This window comes from Vidua chalybeata, chromosome 4 (assembly GCF_026979565.1).
Source record: "Vidua chalybeata isolate OUT-0048 chromosome 4, bVidCha1 merged haplotype, whole genome shotgun sequence".
In the NCBI taxonomy this organism is placed as follows: domain Eukaryota; kingdom Metazoa; phylum Chordata; class Aves; order Passeriformes; family Viduidae; genus Vidua; species Vidua chalybeata.
In genome coordinates, this window is record NC_071533.1 from 64,777,174 (window position 1) to 64,795,073 (window position 17,900).

At 40.0% G+C, this 17,900-nt stretch overlaps 1 protein-coding gene and 1 non-coding gene across 2 annotated transcripts in view; both read right to left on the reverse strand.

Moving 5' to 3' along the window:
• Positions 1-17,900, reverse strand: part of NSD2 (nuclear receptor binding SET domain protein 2) — a 72,378-nt gene that overhangs the window by 3,544 nt on the left and 50,934 nt on the right. The window contains exons 12-22 of the mRNA XM_053940302.1: positions 10,452-10,583; positions 9,313-9,436; positions 8,108-8,308; positions 7,271-7,450; positions 6,042-6,198; positions 5,095-5,300; positions 4,521-4,624; positions 4,026-4,295; positions 3,814-3,930; positions 1,968-2,109; positions 1,219-1,325 (exon numbers count right to left, since the gene is read on the reverse strand). Coding sequence (XP_053796277.1) covers positions 1,219-1,325; positions 1,968-2,109; positions 3,814-3,930; positions 4,026-4,295; positions 4,521-4,624; positions 5,095-5,300; positions 6,042-6,198; positions 7,271-7,450; positions 8,108-8,308; positions 9,313-9,436; positions 10,452-10,583 — 1,740 coding nt within the window. The remainder of the gene's footprint in view (positions 1-1,218; positions 1,326-1,967; positions 2,110-3,813; positions 3,931-4,025; positions 4,296-4,520; positions 4,625-5,094; positions 5,301-6,041; positions 6,199-7,270; positions 7,451-8,107; positions 8,309-9,312; positions 9,437-10,451; positions 10,584-17,900) is intronic.
• On the reverse strand, positions 2,234-2,364 carry LOC128787672 (small Cajal body-specific RNA 23). Its single transcript, XR_008430785.1, has one exon. It is a non-coding gene; the product is annotated as a small Cajal body-specific RNA 23 (non-coding RNA).

A 17,900-nucleotide genomic window follows, 5' to 3' on the forward strand; every position in this document is an offset into this window, starting at 1 on the left:
TAAATGCCAGTTTTGCAAAGGAAAAACATTACAGAACCCTGCCAAGCTGTTGGCACACCTGGCAGACCATGCAAAGAGACAAGAACTTGACTTGGGGCAGACCTGCCCAGTGCTTCACTGTACTGATCTGTGTTGACAAAAAACCTACACTGACCCTTGAGAAAAGTCATCCTGAAACCAGATCTTCTCCCTGCAGGACCGTCCTACTGAAAAACCCCTCATTTTCTTGTCACTGACAAAAGGTCTTCCAATTTCCAGCTTAATCTACTTGTGGCTAATTTACCCTCATTATGTACTTGCACCACCAATCACTTCAATATTCATTTTTGTCTTCCAGTTGTGAATACTCATGCTGGAATCACTAAAATCTACCCCCATTTTTCTTTGAGGAACAGACAGCAGAACTTCAGAACGTGTAGTTAATGACAGAAAGAATATACCAAACTTTATCCCTATTTCAATCTGACTTCAATTCTATGCTGTATGCACAGAAGCAGCTTTCAAATGCTGCTTGCACTTTAACTCTCCTTCACCAAACAATATAAAATTTTGGATGATTTTTCAACATCCCTACCATCATTCCCTCCCTCTCACCCCAGTAATCACTATCTACTTTCTTTTAAATTAGCCCATTCTCTCTACCAATGCAGACAGCTCCAAAAAACTAAACTGTAACATTTAATTTCTTCTTGGCTGTCTGAGTAAATGTTCACAGGCTTATGTGAAACCTCATTTAAGTCCATCTCTTAACAAAAACCAGCTGTGTGGGTTCTGAAGATTCCCAGTCCACCCTCTGAAGTGGCTGGCACTGAGCAGTGTGAAGGACCAGAGGAAAGTGCAGCTTTTCAACATCCACAGGTGGTTCTTGTGCCTTCCCCCACACTCCTATGCCAGCCCTTCAGGAAGCTCCATCAACTTCTGCTAGATTACAGGTTTCAAACTAACCTGGACAGGAATTATACAGATCATTTCTTGATATACTATAACTTCTTTCCACATTCAAAACTCACATTTTTTATTCTTCAGTTCAACTCATTTTTTTTAAATTAATCTTAGCAAAATAATCATACTGTAAGGTTTAAATGGGGAAATATGAACTAGAATGTCAGAATAATCTCACTGACCACAGTCAGGCACATTCTTAGTCAGTTTGAAGCTTCTACAGCCCTTCCCCTGACTGTCAAAATATCTTGATGTATTACTTGATGTATTACTTACCTTTGGTCTGTCCCCAAGAAATCCACTGCAGTTTGGGGCACCACATTTGCAGACTGTTTTTTCATTGCCCAGACAGTCAAGATTGTAATTAAAAGTCAGCTCTGTCCCTAGGTGTAAAAAGGACAAGGTAACAAATTCTATCAAAATTATTGCAAACAAATACAGCTGTTGCCACCTGCCTGCTGGTTTGGGACTTGCTTGTTCATGTATTGTCACAAGATGTTCCCTCTCTTTACAGCTTATAAGCACTGATGATTAACTAGATGCCCATATATCATGATGTTTATGCAATTACATTTTAAAAGAAATTTGTTTGACTTCACAAAACTGTGCTTGTGTCTGACCTTCACACATATTATATCCATCCATCTATCCAGCTAGATATAGCTATAGATAGCTAGGTATGTGTGTGAGCATGTGTGTACACAAACCAGAAAACAGATACTTCTAAACAGCCTCCTACATCCACTCCTTATACTTATTATGTTCTTGGAAAAGATACATTTGAGAGCTCCAAAACAAAAACTTACTAGGGATACTTGCCCTAGAAGCAAGGAACAAAAGCAGCCATGAGACTCACAATTAAGAAACACTAAAGTAAAAGGCAGATCACCAAACATCTCCTCTGTGTGCCGAGTCCTCTACAAAAATATTTGCACTGAATCAGTTAAACCATAACTGTCCCACCAATAAATGCACAAAAGGTATAACTTAGAGAATGAAACCAAAGCCAGCCCGAGCTGATGTACCTGCAGGAATGTCACACACAGCAAAGAGCCCAACACGAGTGTCTCCATTCACTGTCCACTTCAGAGTTTCACAATTTGGTTGGCAGCTGTGATTCATAAACCGGGAATAGTTTCCTTTGGGGCCAGCATCAATAATACGGTCCTGGAGAACAAACCAGCAACAGGATGAAGGGTTTTTCTCTCCCCACTCACAAAAAAAATATTAAAATAATCCATAACTGATTTCAATAGTTGCATTCAGAGCACACAAGCCAACTGCTGGTACATGTTGTATTGGAAACTGTAGTGTCCCACATGGCCTGGAATGGGACACTCCCAAAGCAATACTCGTGCTCTAGCTCACGTTTTCCCAGCACCCATCACAGCCACAGGGCAGGATAAGTGTTCTTGTGAGCATTATGGTGGGCGTGTTAAGGAACCCCCTTCCCCAGAAAGCTTCAAAACTCAGCCTCAGTCCTTTACCATTTACTTTGCATTCGTGGAGCTGTGAGGCATTTACAAGTATGGTACTTTATGGCATTTACCAAATGCATGATTACTTCCAGAGATTACCAGTTTCTCACCAGATTTCTTTCCCCAAATCAGCCTAGTTTAAATGAAAACAAGCTCTTGGTAAGCTAAAAACATCCCATTCCTACTAACAATTGCTCTTAAATTTCTATCTCCACCAAATATACCAGTCATAGCTCATTTTTATAATGCACATGTGTGACTGTCATGCCTATGTGCACACATTTCACTGCATGGGCAGCTCAGCCAGTAACGGCACTGGCAGTTTTGGCAAGACAGACCTACAATGAGCATTTATTAATGACAGTAGGAGTCAAATACCTGTTCAGTTCAGATATTTAACACACTGATGTTGTATGTCAATCTAGTAGAGGAGTGAGAAACTTTAAGTGTCCAGAGAAACGTGGTTTCACCATTCTGAGGTGGTAACTCCTGTGCAGGAACTCCTCAGTTACAGGACTAATGGAAACAGTAGCTATGGAAAGACAGAGCAAGAGCCTTGGGTAAAAGAATGGTGGTTGGGACTGAAAAAATTGCAGGTCTGGCAGCCAGATCTTGTTTTTCTCCTAACCAGCTGTCTGGGGACTGAAGCAATGTAATATAGATAATCTTTAACTCCTGCTGTCCAGGTTCTTCACTTTCTCCTTCTCCTGAGGAAGAAAATACTCAGAGGTGTGCACAGAGGCACAGGTGCTGAATTACTTTGGAGTGTTCATTAATCTGCTGCAATAATTTGCTGTGACTCAATTTGTGGAGGGTTGGCTGGCTACTAACAGAGAGTGCTTTCAGAAAAGTTTCTACAAAAGCACAAGCTTAGTTTTGCCATAAACAATGCAAGGGACAGATGGCTGAAAAAAAGATTAAATGCCCTATATAGGACACAGCCTCACAATTCTATTCCACATTCTCTCAAGTGAGAATCTTATTGTGTGTTGTTGAAATTTTAGTAAAATTAGTAAAAGGATTAGTAAAAGGATTGTTAACAGCAATTCCTTCCACTGTATCACTACTATTTCCCCAAACTTCATACTTCATTTTAAGACTAGGCAGGTAAGTACTTTGTACTTACAGGTACAGGTAAGTACTGTACTTCATTTCAAGCAACAAAGCACAACCTTATAGAACTTAATATGCAATTTATTACATAGCACAGAACTAAGGAGATTCATTATGAACATATAGAATGGAGAGAGCAGGCACAGAAGATACAACCCTGTGAACTTGTGAAACTGCAAAATGTCAAAGGTAGCAGAGTGCCCTGCCAAGGTGATGAATAGAAGAAGAAATCAAAATAAGGCTGTAAGTAAATAATGGCAAAAACCATCAAATACCCTACCTTATCAATAGTAAGCATATAGAAGTGGGTGATGTCATTTTCATGTGCATATTTGATTCTTGCCATACACTCCTCTTCATCAATCAGCTCTCCCACATACTCATTGACAAACTCCCCCTGAAAGACACCAAGCATCACTAGTGAAGTATATCCCAAACCCACAAACAGCATCGCAGGTCACCGACTCTCTGCTGGGTAAGGACAATTCCTACCTTTTTAATGTCCCTCTTGGCAACCAGTCCCCAGCCCTTGCCATCAGTTTTGATGATCTTTGTCTCGGGGTACTGGCGCTTCGTAAAGCACTGGTTCTGGCAGCGCTCCCCCGCCGGGCAGACCTGGGGGTGGCACTCGTACATCAGCATCCGATTGAGGCACTCCGAGTCAAAGCCACAAGGGTTTTCATCCGTGGGTTTGCAGTTGCACTTGGGAATCTCAGATATGTCAGCAGTGTATATCTGCACTTTGCCACAAGGTTTATTCACCTGAAAAATACATTAAAATAGAGCAAATATGACTTTAGAACAGTTAGTTTTATTGCAAGAGTTACACAGTGGTTGCTGATTTGGTTTTGCACCACTAGATGTTCCAATGAAAGCAAAATTTTACCATCTCATGACTGTAAAAGCACAGTTTCCATCATCATTACAACCTGACCCTATCTCACTGCTCAGCTCAAACCTTTGAGTACCCATTTCCTCAAACTTTACCTTAATATGTTTGTATGGTGGAGGTTTACGTTCACTCTCCTGGGTTTCTTTGGCTTCTCGCTGTAGTTTTATTTCTCGAAATCGAGTTTCAGCTTCTTGCAAAGCTGAAAAAGATTGCAGAATCAACAGAAATGCCACAAAGAGGATTACTCCTCCCAAACTCACTTGCTCATTCCCATGTGTGTTAAAACAAAGCATTGTCTACTTCTTAGTCCCACCATTTAATTTTCTTGCAAACAATGTTTCTGGAGTGTTACTGTTCTTAATAGATGTATTAATTCTACTCTTTCAGTCTCCTAGTCTGAGGGAGTCTGAAAGAGTCTACTCTCTTAGTTCTTTTTTTTAGCTTTCCAGAAAGTAGAAATCATCAGATAAAATTTCAGTTAGATGCCAGTCTTTTACAAGACATTAAAATAATGTTTTCATGCAAAGACAGTAATAGTGACTGTTGCCCAGGACACCACAAATTCCTTTAATTCAATATTGTAAAACACAATTTCAAAACCAAGGCTATGTGTGAAGAAACAAAGCATACATATCCCAGGATTAATTTTGTTTACTTTTAGCTGTGTACCATTTTTGAAGACTTTTCCAATTCCTTTGATCCCTTGGTATCTACTCCCTCTGTCTCCCTCCATGTAAGGGAACACGCGTGCTTGGTGCGTCCAATAGTAATCCTTAGAACCAAAGAAAAACACAGGAAATTCTCCGATTTCATGCTTCATTTTCTGGATATTTGGGGGAACGTTTTTCGGATGGCAAACTTCTGCAGGCCACCATCTAGCACAGAAGTACAAATAAAAAAATACAGCATTTTAGTTAAGCTCTTTCTGCAAGAGACAGTTTAAGAAATCACTTGAAACAGCAGTAACTGATTATTATTTCCAAAATCCAAGAGGATTTAAAATTCTTTTGTCCCCTCTCTTAGTAGAGAGTGAGAGAAGACTAGAAAAGGAAAGCCTGACACTCAGATCTGTGGGACTTCACCTGCCTGCAAGGTAAGCGCACACACAGGACTCCCTGTGTCTGGGTAGCAAAACCATCATCTTTACAAGACCTGCAAGTATTGCAATTGTCAAAGATCAAGCAAAGGTTGATAACACCTATTAATGTTTCAAGGATAACCCCCAGCTACCTCTATCTCACTTAAATCCCATCCAAGTGTGAAACACCAACAACCTGAGTGATTGATGTCCCAGCCTGTGAGGGAGTAATTTAGCCAATTACCAGTTATACCAATTTATTGGCAGAGATCTCTAACACAAACAGGGGTTGAAGTTTCATATACACTGGAGGCAGAAGTCAGAACACTCGAGGAGTCCTGTATGGGTAATGCCTTGGCCAGGAGCAGCAGCAAAGCTGCAAGCTTTGAACCTGAAGCTTGCAAGGAGGTGAGGCCCCTAGTTCAGAGAGGAGACAGAAATCAGTGTGCAGCAAGGCTGGCCTACAGGAGCAACCAGTTGTATGATCCTTAGTTAAACATGCCAGTACTGTAAAACAACAAAAATTCCTTCATCAGACCTGTAATTTCCCAGTTTAACCCAAATAATATCCTGGAAATGGAGCTTCTTGCCCGCCCTGCAGTCGTTGCAGTACCAGCTCCCATCTGGCATTTCGATGTTTAAGCAGTCAGGGTGAAAGGCTGCTGGGCAGGACTCGCAGCACAGCAAACTTCCGCCTGCACAGACACAGAAAAAGGAGAAAAGGTTGGAAAAACATCAAGATCAAAGTGCAAGTTTTGCATTCCAGACAGCTTAGAAATTATACACATGTGGTAGGTTCAATTAGAAAATAAATGGTGAAAACACACTGACCCTCAGCAACAAATACATGCATCACTTAGTTGGGTATAGCAGCCAAAAGGTCCTGATTAATCTGAATGCCTGGCAGACTCAGGTTAGTAACACGTGCAAAATAACAAGCAAGCTAGTGATAAAAATGCCAGAATAATGCACAAATTATAATTACTTTGCTCTACTTTAACAACTACAATATGTTTAACATAGTTTTAATATATATTAACATTTCTATGCAAGAAAAATTGTAACCACAACAGATTTCTCTTATGATTTTAGGGTGTTTTTTCCCCCCTCAGGGGGCAGAAGGAATAAGGCTGTTAGTTTGTTCCATGAATTATCAAATGGAAAGTTGGCTGCAGCTTAAAAGCTGCTATGCTGCATGTTAATTTGTTAACAAATCAGGTACAGTTTCACTGCTACAAGTTTAATCAGCACTATGAATTTTGTGGTTGTCAGTAAGGAACATATTTATTGTACAATATAAAACAAAACACCCTTAATTAGTGGCAACCCAGCAACAACTAATAGTGATTCAATTTGCAGTCTGCTGTTAAACTAAAAGCAACTCTTAAAATATTTATGGTGTAATATTACATAATAGCAATAAAGAAACACAAAAAGCTTTAGTACATTGAACACAGGAGAAAGAACAGAAAAATACTCATTAGGTGTCTCTTGTAAAGAATTAATCAGGCTTCTGGTTGTTGGATAAAGCCCAAGTAAAAACATACTTTAATAAATTATTTCTGAAAAAAAAAAAAAAAAAGGATATTTAAAACCCTGAAGCAGCATAAGCCAACTTCCCATTATAGCATAACCTAACAAAGCCTAACTTAACGTGCCGCATTTCTAACGACTCGCTATGGACAAATCAGAAAAACAGCACTTGAGCTGAAGAATGAAACGCTTCGACGCCGCGCTTCTGGAGGAGTTCCCGCCCCAGCCGTTTACCTTTGGAGCACACAAAGCACCAGCTGACATTGACATGGGCGTGGTGGCTTTTCCCCTTCGTGGCAGTGAAGTGGTTGGTGCACACGATGCTGTTGGAGGCGATGACGGCGCATCCTGCGGCGATGCAAACGTCCCCGGCGTGGTACGCAACGGGGCAGCGCACGCAGCGCATCATCTTCCCTGCAAAGCACCACACTCACACGTCACCCTGGGCCACAGCTGCCGTGTGGCAAAGCACAGCACTGCTGAGGTACTCGGGGACAAAACTTGGTCATTTTGGTAGAGCTGAGACACCCTATATGCACGCACACAAAACTCCAGCCACTGTGTTTTCGACAATACTGAATTTATAAAGGTTTTTAGAGAACCCTACACCCAATTTAAAGCTTTAATTATGCACATCAGGGTAGACCAGCTCTTCCTGAGTCACGCAATTTTGTCTGCAAATGTTTCCCAAAGCTAAAAACCGCACAGAATCAAAGTGTCTCCATGTTCATTGAGCCTTGCTGCAGTGTTTGTACATTCTCAGGTCCTGCCTTCACTGCTTTGCCTCTCTCCTCATCACCTATACATTCTAGATTTCATTCTCTCTTGAGAAGAAAACATGGTTAACTATGGTTAACTGAAAGCTAGTTAAAAAAAGAGCACAATCAAGGTAAATACTAAAGCTGACTAAAACTTACTGTATTACGACTTTTTAAAAATTCTGAATGACTTGACAGTCCATTTATGCCTAACAAAACTGCAGCTAGCAGCTCTCAAATGGACACACTCTTTACCTTAATATACCATAAATAAAATTAATTCAACAGTCATAAAAACATAAAATGAAACTACCTTTTGAAATTCGTGGATGTGAGGGGTTACTAACATGACAACTGAGGCAGCTGTGGAGAGGACATCGAAACCCCCTGTTCTCGAACACAGTGAGATGAAATTTTTTCACACAAGCTTCGTGGTAGAATTTGCCACAGTGAGACACAACACAGCGTTTCACATCTGCCTTTCTCTCCTTACACACGAAACAGGTGTGCACACCTAGTGGCAAAATGATAAACAGAATGTAATATCCAAATACATGAATTTAAAACACCTCTCTCATGCATTTATGTTATGCATGAGGGAATTGCTTCTGTGGTGTGGAGGAGTTTTTTTTCAACAAATCAATTGCATTACTTGATGCAGCAATCTATTTACTTTAGCTCTTTAGTATTAAATACGGATCTACTCAGATACAAATAAAATAAAGCAAACCCATTTGCAGTTGAAGCGTACACAACAACACCCAAAGCCTCACCAATATGATTTTATGTTCTTATTTATAAGCCTCAGGATGCAACGACAATTAGGAATTTTTAGTTTTCTGATTTTTTAAAACCAATGGAACAGGATGACTGTCTTGTCTGTGGTCCTCTGAAATTTGAAGCAGGACCACAAACCAAAGACAACCACCCTCTAGTCTTTTTTCTGGACTAGTTGGAACAGCTTTACTTTGAAGCAGCAGTTCCAACAAGGTTTACTGCATGTACTGAAATGAGCTTATGAGCAAGAACACAAATCTTATGTAAAGTTTTGAGATTAAGAACTTCCAAGCAGTTATTACAGGATTAAAAGCAAATGAAATTAATAGCAATAAGGCAGTCTTTTAACAGGAAAAGCTAAAGACTGATACAGACACACAAAGGACTGAAAAAGAACTTTCACTCGCCACTCTTTTTTCTACAGTTTCTTAAGTCATTGTGACAGACTTTAAATCTCATCTCTAATTGTACTAAGAAAACAAATAATCTGCAGTTATTGAGGCAATGGAATTCTGATTAAATTAGCCATGTTGTAAGAGTTCTCACTGAAAACAGGGTGAACTTTGTAAAACGTGGCACACTTAGTGGTACTCTACGGACTCCCACCCTGTCACGTCCCAAGGCATAAGTACGGGTTCTCTGAGGATACATACTCTGTCCAGGAGGATGTCCTAGAACAATATGTGGGAAAACTATAACTTTTTTTTTTTTTTTTAAATTAATAGAAAGGGACAAACTTGCCTGATGTACATTCACTACAAATGAATTTTCCTGCTGGTCTTCCAGAGAGCCCAAGGCAGCTTACATGAAAAGCTCGATAGCAAAGTCCTTCACACAGCAGGAGATCACCTGTTTTTTCACACAGCTTTTACAACACAAAGGCATTGAATGTTAAAGAAAAATTCAGATGTGGAAAAAAACTGTTTTCTTTATTCCTTTTCATATACTGCTCCTCAAAATATCTTTTCCCATTGTTGAAATCAAATTTATCATCACATGCCCTGGCTTCAAGTTGAAACAGGTAACAGAATCATTAACCCACTAGAAATATCCCTCTCAGACCATGGTTCAGGAGTAAATACAATCTGACAGAAAAAAAAGAATAGAAAAAAACAAGCTGTAAGAAATATTCCCTGAGCACACTGATGCATCTGAGTAGGGTTAAAAAGCATCCTTCCTTTCCTTTTCCTTGGCAAAAGGGAATCAGTCCAGTTGGCACAATGATGCCTCTATGTCTGAGTGGTTAGCAGTGACACATGCATAACTAAAAATGAACTAAACAACAGTGCTGGCAGAATTGAGGATTACCCAACGTTTATAGACATATAAAACCTTATTCCCACTATATACAAAAAATGGCAATGTAACTGCTTGCCCGGTCTCACAGAAACAATTTTGATCTGGATTGTGTTATTTCATAGCCTGAGAGCCTTTCTAGAACAGTTTGAGGAAAGGCTTCTGCTTTCAGTGGCTTTCTGGCCACACACCACAGCAGGGCAGTGCTGCCATCTCTGCTGCACACAGAGCACAAACCCCACTGGGCTGGGCTTCTCCTCTGTGCTAACAGAGAAACCAGCAGCTCTTCTGCATCATCTGACCAGTCACCTGGCAACAACACTCATGTGCTTCTCCTGAGCTACAAATTATGCTTATCTTACAGACCTGGAAACTCAAGCAGAAAGGCTAAGTAATTTACTGGAGGTCAAGAAAAAAATAATTAGGTATTAAGAATCCCATTTACTGCCATGGCAACCTCATCACTAACAGACATCTCAGACACACATGATAAACCTGTTTCTGGCCTAATATTGTCATTTTCATATTTAAAAAGACCTTTTCTAGGAAAGCTCAGGAAACACAGCCCAGCTAATGTCTCTCACCTGACACACATATTCTTTTTTTGTTCCCACTCCTCGCTCAGATTTTTTGGATGATATAGACACTTCAGTCTGAGTCTCATCAGCACTTTCATAGGGGGACTCTGAGCGCTCATCTCCTTGGCCATCAGAGATCTGGAGATTAAACACAGGTGTTAGAGAAAGCAGGCACAGGTGGTCAGTTTTGCACAGCATCAGAACTGATGGAAGCACACACACTGCAACTCAGACTAGCAGATTTAGGCACGCTCTTCTGGTTTTGTTTCCCCCACCTTCAAAAAAACACCTCAATTAAAACCTGAATATGCATTTGTGGAAGTCTCATCAAAAGGATTATACAGCAATCCCCCTCACCAACAGCCAAAACAGAACACCAAAACTTTGCAATATGGCATTTTATTTATACTCAGTTCTAGAATACAGTTAGCAAGAAGTGCCTAGTCATAACACAGGGATATCTTCAAATCCCTTGATTAAAGTCTGAGCATATGATTTATGAGAGAGCAACAGTCAATTTTTAAAAAGAAACTTGGTAAACTCCAAGCTGCATATAGAAGTCTCTGACCCAAATATTCTCCAAGGAAGTGTGAACAGCATATAGAAGAGAGGAAGAAAAGAACAAGCAGCTCTCAATATGTTTAAGAAACATTACAGTCAACAATAAACTCAAAATACCACAGAAGATAGCCCTGTTAGGGATAAATCTCATATAACAGATCTGGATGTAGTAAACATGGGGTTTTTTTAAAAATAGTTGTAGTTTACTTTTAAAAAACCCATCCTAAGTAACATATTTAAAAAAAAATACATGGTAGTTTTCAGTTCAATAAATTTAAGGAGGTTAATGGACAACCAATTCATTTGTCTCATCTCACATTACACCAGAAGATGCAGAATTTCATGCTGTTGCCCCCAGATGATACTCAGTGAGTTGTGCCTCACTAAATACATTCTCCAGGAGAGGATCACAATTTGGAATTGCAAAAGGAAGCCTTAATTTCTCTCTGAGCTCCTTGTAATGGTTATTCACACATACCATCAAAAGTACTGCCTCCTGTCCCTCCTGGCCTGTCTAACTGCAGCTCACAGTTGATGATGCCTTCTCCAGGCATTTCAGCTACATTGAAAGTCCCTTGGAAGCAGACATTTTCCTCCTGTGGAAGCATGCTGCAATTAAGCCTGTTTCAATCCTTTTTGTTCCGCCCTCTAATTTTCTCCCTAGGGGACTTTTTCCAGCATCTAGAGAATTTTAGTGGGGTTTCTCTAAACCTTTTCTGTGCTTTAAAAAGGTTGTTGAAAAATCAAGCATGAGAACTGGAGGCAATAACCCATTACAAGCCTTGTAAGCACCGTATCCAAAGCAAGCCAACATGATACCACTCTTCTCCACTTCTGCTGTGCAAGAATCTCCCCAGGTCTCTTCAATACAGCACTGAAAGTCAGTCTAAATTGCTGTGCTATTTAAGAGATCATTTTTGCCAATAGCCATTTGTCAGGACACAGACACCTCACTTTATATGAAGAATTTACTCTTCATTTTCAGACACAGAATCTCATATACAGTAATCCACCTTTTTCTAAAAATGGCCCAGCTACATGCTGGAGACAGCTACATGCAACCTCCTTATCAACCAAGCCATGTAATGTGCAAATTTATCAGAGATAATTATTTTGAAATCAGAAAGAAAAATGTAAGACCAAACCAGGCCTAGATTCAGATTTTATAAAATCCCTTTAGAAACACTGGGTTTGAGTGATTAATTCTCACTGCTGCTGCCAGCTAACTTGCATTCCTCCGTCTAACATTTGCTTTCCTTGATCATGTCTAAAAACATTTCATAAATTGGATCAGACTGACAGTTGTTGGTTGGTTGGTGGGTTTTTTTCCCCACATTACTTGCAAGGGTATAAATTAATTTCCTCTGTGCAAATTCATACCTCCACTTCACCTATGAAAATTTCTACAACTGGAGTGATTTGGAGATTCTGCCCAACCACCCCATAAGTGGTTAAAAAAAACTGCAGGTAAAATCATTGCTTTGTTCAGGCTCCCGGAAATCTCTGTCTGCTGGAAGGAGCTGTGAAACAGTGAACTGCAAAATTCTTGCTGGGAAGGGGCAGATAAAGGAAGGCAGTGTGGGAGCATGGCAGAAACATAAACCCAATTTCCCTTATGGTTTAAGTAAACTTACACACATGCTCATTTCTTTTTAAACTATTCCCACAGAAACATTAATTAGTGGAAGCAGTGCACTGCTCTAACATTTTTAGTACCTCATTATGTTCTTGTTTGAACTAGCCAGAATTAGTCATGGTTAGAAAAGAAGAAAGGAAAAATAAGCTGGAAGGTCTTAGATCCGCATTTCTTTTCCACTTAAAAACAAAACAGAACAAAACAAAGCAAAGCAAAACAAGCAGTCTTGCTGTCACCTGACACTGGGCTTCCCACCTTTTCTCCACAAAATACCTAAACCCAGAGAAAACCCATTTGTGCAGCACCCTTTGAGTTAACACAGTCTTCCCAGCAGCAAGAACCACAGAGCCTGGCCCTTGAGGAAGGAGCTCCTCTTCCCCCTGCTCACTGCTCTTGAAAACAGAGCAGAGAAACAGAACATACCCAGTGATAAATATATTTAGTTAAGAGAATGAGTCAAAGCAACGTATCCCAAGATTTTCCTTGGATTATACACTCTGTTCAACTGAAGGATGCAGGCCTCTATATGGAAAGGGAACCCTATTGGCAGAAGGCAGTTTTTCAGAATCCCCCTAGATATGGGTGACAAAATCCCAGCCTTTGTGAACTTCAGGCTGATATCAATTTTCCTACAGAATGGAGATTTAATACCTCAGAATGAATGCATCAGCCCTTTACTTAAATTAAATGGTTACTGAGCCAAAAAAAGGAGCAGTGCTGGCAAGAATCAAACCCGACATCACAAATGCAACCACAAAAGCCAAATTCTATCAGCCCATTTCAAGAGAAAACTTGGCAATTTACTTCCACCTAGAGATTATTGCCAGGTTTCAAGCACAAATACCAACACATGGAGCATGAACAAAATACTCTCAGTTCATCAGCTGAATGGCTACCAGGCTGAGAGTGTCTTTCAAAATCCTTCCTTTACAGCTGTCAGGAGTCTCACACACTTTACAAATCAAATGCTCTATTAAGCACCAGTTTTGTACTACACAGACAAGACCAGATACCTGCTCATGGCTCTCTCAACTCCTGCGAGTCACTCCAGTCACAAGCAGCTCAGTGATACAGCCCTGTGGCCTGGTGCAGCCTGCAGAATGCACCTCTTCATCCTTGCCACCACGACCAGAGGTTTAACCATCTCTCCAACAGCCATAATCCACACACAGCTCACACACACCTCACCAGCAGATTTCACAGCTTAGGGCTCTAATGAAGGGGAAGGGTAGCAGATTTCCTGTCGTAAGAAAGGGACGCATTTCTTTAGGGTAATTTATTTGGACCCTTATTTGTATCTTGCAGAAGGTGGCACACTGTCTAGCAGATATCTTTGAGTAAAGCTCCCTCTCTGAAGAGAACTGGAATTCAACACCTCAGCTCCTGCAGTTATCCCAGAACAGCCAATGGAAATATCAGGGAAGTAAAAGAGCATCTGTTCCTTGAGGCCTGTGGAGAAGAGGCTGAGACAACTCTTCATCCAGTGTTTCTCAGAAATGACCCAGAACCTAAGAGAGGACCAGCATGAGGTGGTTGGGAAAACTGTATTTGTACCCCCAGCAAGCTGTAGCAGCCCTAACAGGTTCTGATTCATCTGGGGGACTGAGTTTTGCAATTAAAATATGTGTAGATTGAAACAGTCACTAAGTAAGGATGATTTACAAGAAGATTGCTAGAAACCAGCTCATGCTGACGTGACACAGCCACCTCTGCAGTGAAACGTAACACTTCTGTGGAAGTTTTTAACAGTTCACATACCAGAGCCCAAAACATAGCCTTCAATACAAATCTGGACAGGTCTGGGGGGCTTGTTACTTTACTTGTTAAGTTACAAATATACATCTTTCCCTTGTAATCATACCAGAGCTTGTCTTGTCCTTATTTTTGTAATATAATCCTCCTAGCAAAGAAAATGGTATATAATTAACTCTTCTGAAATTCAGGCTGAGGTTCAAAGTAATCAACCTTTAGATTAATGGCAAAATGTGTTAGTTGGCAATTTGTAGCTATTTTATCCTGCTTTACATTTGGAGTAATTTCTTATTTCTCATAAAGGCAAAGGACTGTTTTAAAGAGCATAAATTTAGGGGGGAAAATGCCAAGGCATTCACTTCCGACTTTTAGCAAGTGCCAAGTTTCTGCACTGAAATTGTACCTGAACTCTGCCATCATCTCCTCTTTAGCAGTTACTGCTGCTATGGCATGGAAGACACCCTTCCTCTGCTGAAGAGAGGATTAGTGCAAGCACCATCAGCCTTCCCATACTGCACATCAGGCTTTCCTTCATTTACTGAACATCATTTTGTGAGGACTCGCCTGTGAGGCTTTCACACTTCACTGCCTGAACACTGAGCACGAGTGGTTATTTCAGAAATCAAATGCAGCTCTTTCTACTGGAAACTCTGCACCTGCATACACAAGTGAGAAAAAGGGAGGAAAACAGCTCAAAAACCAATTCATGCTCTTCATGTGGGACAGGCCAGAACTGACTTCAGGGGTTAGTGAGGTTCCAAATACCATTACCACTCACAGAAATGACCAATTTCCCATCAGTCTCCCAAGGCAATCCTTCATTTCCCACGTGTCTCAGTCATTATTCACTACTTACACATATAAAACTCAGAAGGGAACATGTAGGGACACATTACTGCATTTTTCCAAGTTCCCCATAGCTTTATTGTTGAAAAAATACTTAACTAAATACTTAACTACTGGGTCAAACTGGGACAAAGTTTTGGCATCTCTGTAAATTCTTTGTGTTTAGTATTGTATTTTTACCCCTCAAAAGACAGAAATTGTAGCAATGGGTCATTAAACAATTGGGTTTACTCATCTCAAAATATTTTGAGCATGCATTTTTTTATACTACTACTGTATTTCTGGAACAGTTACTCAGGCCCACAATGGTACAGGGACCAGCATATAAAGACTTCAAATTCCCCAAAGTATTTTTAATTTTCTTTTGAACTATATGCTAAAATTCCTTGTTCACAATAACCAAAAGAAGTGCTTAAGGGATTCTTTCAGACAAACGTCAACCTATTTTTAGAAAGACTATGTAACAGTGCTTGTAAAAGCCATCTTCAGCATTAATTCGTAACTGAATGAACATGCTTTGCATATTGAAATATTTGCTGTACAAAGCCAGATTACATCAGCAAACATTGCTGAACACTGGGTAACTGTTTAATTGCTAAATATAAGGATGGGATTTACGTTTTCTTCCTGCCTCCTGGACTACTTTTACCTGTTATGTGCATGTGCATACGGATGCAAGGACTGTTGGTGGAATAATGGAGTTTCCTTGGCATGATTATATTGAGTAAATATGTGTTTGGTTTTCACAGAGGTTGCCAAGCAGAGGAGGAAATGTGTGCAACTCTACTCAATAGTTACAATAAGAAAACATACTAGAGCATTGAAAGGAATTAAACTGAGTCAGCTATATGCATTTTCTGAGTTTATATGTTTATATTCTTAATTCTGAATTTTGTCTGAAGCACTCTAAAATGATTAAAGAGGAGCAGGCAGGAAGTCAATTTGACAGAAGACTCTATACACAGATTTTGTGTACAAAATCACTTTTCAATGTTTTCCTCCTGCAAGACTTCCTCCAGCTGTAACACGAGTCCTGCAGCTGCAACACTGAGTCAGAGTTAACTGCACAGCTCCCTGCACCACCAACTAAAGGTGAAAGGACAAGCACTAACACAGGGAAACATTTCTCACAGTACATCTAAATACTGAATCTAGGTCTACTACAATTTCTAAAGCATTTTTTACAACCAGGTACCTGATTCCAGTCTCAGCCACACACCTCAGCAGAAATGCAAGGCAATTCTTCATTCCCTCTGGCTTTTTACAAAGTAGAGTTAAATGCTAGCTGCTATGTACACACAGCTTGCATATTTCTAGAACCACGTGGGTGAACTTTGCAAATGGCATTCTTCCTTCCATATCTGGATGGCTGAAATGTCACTTATTTAAAAAAAAAGGTAAGTGATATATTCTTAGCTGGCATTCAATCATATTGATACATGATATAAGCTATGAAAGGATAGACTGGAATTTAAAAATTCAAATCATGCTGTGGTTCAACGAAGCAGATGAAGTCAAATACTGATGTAGACATTTGCTCCACACACTTGAATAAAAAAATTCTTTTTTCTCCACTTAAAATTGTCTCCTTCCTTTCAGACAGTTCCAAAATCAAGAGTAAATACCAGAGCCAGCAAAATCACTGCTCTGTAATTTCAAAGAAAAAACGTTCAGAAATTCTAGGTCTGAAAATAAAGTATCTGTACTCGTGCAAACTGGAGCCTGGGAATTTAAGAAGTTATGACAGTAAGAACAAAAAAATTCAAACATTCTGCTTGATCAGCTGGTGACCTGGCTATTAAATGTGCCTTTTGATTTAGATTTAGGATTAAGTCTTCATTTTAAACAGCTGATCAAAGAAAGCAACCTTGCTGGCTCAGTGTTATCCTAGGAGGTGGGGAGGGGATCATGGATGTGTCTTTTTTTCTTCCCTCGAAGTACCTCCTGGCTAAAGGCTCTCCTCAAGAACCAGCATCAGTATTTGCTAAGGCAAAAACTTCTGTCTCATGGAGCAGAATCAAGTCCCAAATACTATTTGCTGTGTGTTGGCAATTGCACACTGAACATCAACACTTCTGTGCTCATCAGCTTCCCTGGGACTTCCCCTCTCCTACATCCAATTCAGACAAGGTTTTCCTGCCATGCTTGAAGGCTCAAAACAAATTTGGAAATTTAGATTGAAGAAGTCATTAACATCTGAGCATCTATGGTGCCTACACTGGAACAGGCTCCAACAGTTGCTACTCCACCAGTCACACACCTCTTTAGACTTTTCCAGCTACCAAAGTGCAATTTTTGTTCAAAAAAAAATCTTCTTCAGAAAACTCACTTTATCAATTCATTCTGTCTACTAAAAGCCCTTCTTGTATTACTCACATATGCTTGTGTAACAGCCTTCTTAAGCCTTAAGAATACAAGCTTTGGTCTTAGTCATTCAAGACAATGATGTTCTTCTGTCACATTCTGTTTAAGCAGTAACAAAAACAACGAAAGGGCAAATTTTTTGAGATCCAAAGAAGGCAACCCCTCCCATTTCCCACTGGTTTACTTGAGCATCACTTGCTTTATAATGCAGGCTGAAGGACATCAAAAGGAAACACACCCCACCATGTACACTTATCTTAAAGTTAGGGGTATATAAAGTGAAAACAAAGCATGGC